We start from the raw sequence: 3,182 nt of genomic DNA, 5'->3' as shown, positions 1-3,182 counted from the left end.
CAGAAACAGAGGCAGATGTAGAGGCAGAGGCAGAAACAGAGGCAGATGCAGCTACAGAGGCAGAGGTCTAAACAGAAGCAGAGTGCAGGAACAGAGAGTAGACAGGGATGTTATTCTTAGACCACCACATCAGGGAGCAGCTCGCAAAGGAACTGAGTGGCTCTGTTCTAAATAGAACCCTGTGTGGGTCTGTTCTAAATAGAACCCTGTGTGGGTCTGGTCTAGATAGAACCCTGTATGGGTCTGGTCTAGATAGAACCCTGTATGGGTCTGTTCTAGATAGAACCCTGTGTGGGTCTGTTCTAAATAGAACCCTGCATGGGCTTGTCTAGATAGAACCCTGTGTGGGTCTGTTCTAGATAGAACCCTGTGTGGGTTTGTTCTAGATAGAACCCTGTGTGGGTCTGTTCTACATAGAACCCTGTGTGGGTTTGTTCTAGATAGAACCCTGTGTGGGTCTGTTCTAGATAGAACCCTGTGTGGGTCTGTTCTAGATAGAACCCTGTGTGGGTCTGTTCTAAATAGAACCATGTGTGGGTCTGTTCTATAGAGGCAGAGCAACCATGCAGGGTTGCCCCAAGCTGGTGTCCCAGCAGTGCGCCAGTCTGCTGTAATGCTTCATTACCCCAGCAGAGGGGGCAGCAGCCTGTATCTAACACTTCACAGCCTCAGGGCAAATACTGCACTCTACTGGAGGGCTAGCTACTTCTGTTACCCAGGCTGGGAACATAAGGGTGGCCTTGTGTCAGCCGGATGTACACATACTAGCACTACAAGGGAATAGTTTAGTGGTTAGAGCACCTGCAATGCATCCCGTGCACTGCTTGAATAAGTTGTAATACATGATACTTTCTATTCTGCACAAAACAGTCAGCCCGTCGTGACCATGAAAGGTCTAGCCAGACGATGGGTCAAAGCTGGCAATGACGCAACTCAAAACAAAATCTCTGCAAACCATAAAACGTATGACATGTATGCGGCATCTGAAACAGTACTGCATGGGAGATTAGAGATTAGCAAGATTAACAGAGAAGTTGATGTCAACACTGAAGGATGACCAGAGCGGGATGGTACAAATTGAAAAGTGGTATCTGATGACTTGACTACATAACCCCCGTTATGTAACCCTGGACTAGGTCACAGGCAGAAGTGAGGCCCCCTCTTTATTTTATGATGCTCCAAATGGAATCCAGTTATGACACTGGCTCTGAGGTCGTTCATGCAAACACACACACACACGCACTGTTCTGTACTGAAAATAGACTACAGATAGACTATAGACTGTAGGGGATAGAATCAATCTGAAGTAGAGCACTTGACTGCAGATCATAATGTTGCAGGTTCAACTCCCCACCTGTTGGTCGCTTTGGATTAAAGTGTCTGAATGACTGACACTCAAGAAAAATATTTTCTTAATTTTTTATATAACTATAGAATTTCAACTGTACAGAACAATGGGACATGACAATCAAATATATATTATTAAGGGAGAGCCATTTTAGCTAGCTGGTCTGGACAAGATAATCTAGTCTTGTGATCAACATCAATTTCCTTGTTTAATCAGTGATCTTCTGATTGGTTGTCATAATCCAGTGAGACTATTGGCTAGAAAACGGATCCATCCTCTCTTTCTCCATCTTTGTCTTTTTTATTCTCTCTCTCTCTCTCTCTCTCTCTCTCTCTCTCTCTCTCTCTCTCTCTCTCTCTCTCTCTCTCTCTCTCTCTCTATCTCTCTCTCTCTCTCTCTCTCTCTCTCTCTCTCTCTCTTTATCTCCCCCCACCTCTCTCTGGGGAGGTGAATCTAGATCCCTGCTCTCTCCCTCACAGTTCTGAGTGTAGGAGTTTCAGCCTCACTCGTTCACAGGCCCAGAGCAGCTCCAAGCCTGTTACAGCCATCCCATCACAACCAACCAACACCAGCACACATCAGTGGTCTTTACAGGGTAAGAAACCACACCCTGAATTGTGTGAGTGAGTGTATGTGCAAGTGTGTTTTGCATGTGTGTGTGTGTGTGTGTTGTCCTTACCTTGAGCTGAACTAGGTGCACATCCACGTGCCTGTTCTGGGAGTCCAGGTGGACGGAGTGTGTGAGGTCACGGACCCTCTCTGAGGTGTTCCTCAGCCAGGTCTCGATCTCCGGCAGGTGAAGAACCACCTTCCAGTCCGCCCCCGTGTGCAGGGGAGGGGGCTTCCGAGACCTCTGAGAGGGGTCTCTCTCCCGGGGGGGCGAGTCCAGGCCAGGGCTGCCCTTGCTGGGCCCTGGAGCGAGGCCTGGGGAGGCTGGGGAGGGGGTGTCCTCCAGGTCGTGGGGGTCACCTGATGGGGGGTCCAGGGTGGGCGTAACGGAGGTGATCATGGGGGAGGGGACCTCACTAGCGAGGGGGGAGGTGGCAACCACGTTCATGGTCTAACACAACTGTCTCAGCTGCAGTACTACGATGGATGGGTCCTCGAAATCAGCTGTAGAGGGGAGGGGGAGGGAGGGAGGGAGGGAGGGAGGGAGGGAGGGAGGGAGGGAGGGAGGGAGGGAGGGAGGGAGGGAGGGAGGGAGGGAGGGAGGGAGGGAGGGAGGGAGGGAGGGAGGGAGGGAGGGAGGGAGGGAGGGAGGGAGGGAGGGAGGGAGGGAGGGAGGGAGAGAAGGAAAAAAGATACAGGACATTAATCAGTAACTGTGGTGAGACCACAGACAGGACACAGGGAGAGGGAGAGAGAGAGATGGACGAGAGGAATGAGTGAAAGAAGAAGCTCTGAAATCTCGAGTCATCAGCAGCAAACATACAGTCCACTGCTCACATTTATGTTGACCTTGAAGCACAAGGCCCTTATCTGTGAAAAACAACAACTGGGACCAGTGGATGTGAGGAAGGAAAGAAGGAAGGAGGGAGGAAAGGATAGACATATACATTTGTAAGACTAGAACAGCCAGATATGTTTAATTCATGAAGAGAAAAGCCTAGTGGGTTATTACACATGCTAATCCAAAAGCCGACCCTTTCATGCTGCGCTGAGGGAGAACCACCCAGCCTGTTCTGTATGACAGCTAATATTAGACTGGACATGATCACCCTGCACCTAGCAAGGTGTGTAGGGGGAAGGAAGGAGGGAAGGGGAGAGAGTTGGGGTGGGGTATGTCATTATAGACAGAGCGGGGTTGGGTGGGGTGGGATGGGGTGGGGTGGGG

General features: G+C 50.2%; 1 protein-coding gene across 1 annotated transcript in view; it reads right to left on the bottom strand.

Moving 5' to 3' along the window:
• Nucleotides 1–2,405, bottom strand: part of akap6 (A kinase (PRKA) anchor protein 6) — a 64,370-nt gene extending 61,965 nt beyond the window's left edge. Inside the window, 1 exon segment of the mRNA XM_067243258.1 lies at nucleotides 2,028–2,405. Within this exon segment, the coding sequence (XP_067099359.1) occupies nucleotides 2,028–2,405 (378 nt within the window).
• Nucleotides 2,406–3,182: the final 777 nt, after the last annotated feature.

This window comes from Osmerus mordax, chromosome 9, assembly GCF_038355195.1.
Source record: "Osmerus mordax isolate fOsmMor3 chromosome 9, fOsmMor3.pri, whole genome shotgun sequence".
Taxonomy (NCBI): Eukaryota; Metazoa; Chordata; class Actinopteri; order Osmeriformes; family Osmeridae; genus Osmerus; species Osmerus mordax.
Note: the sequence above shows the minus strand (reverse complement) of the source record. Positions and strands in the feature narration are given on the sequence as shown.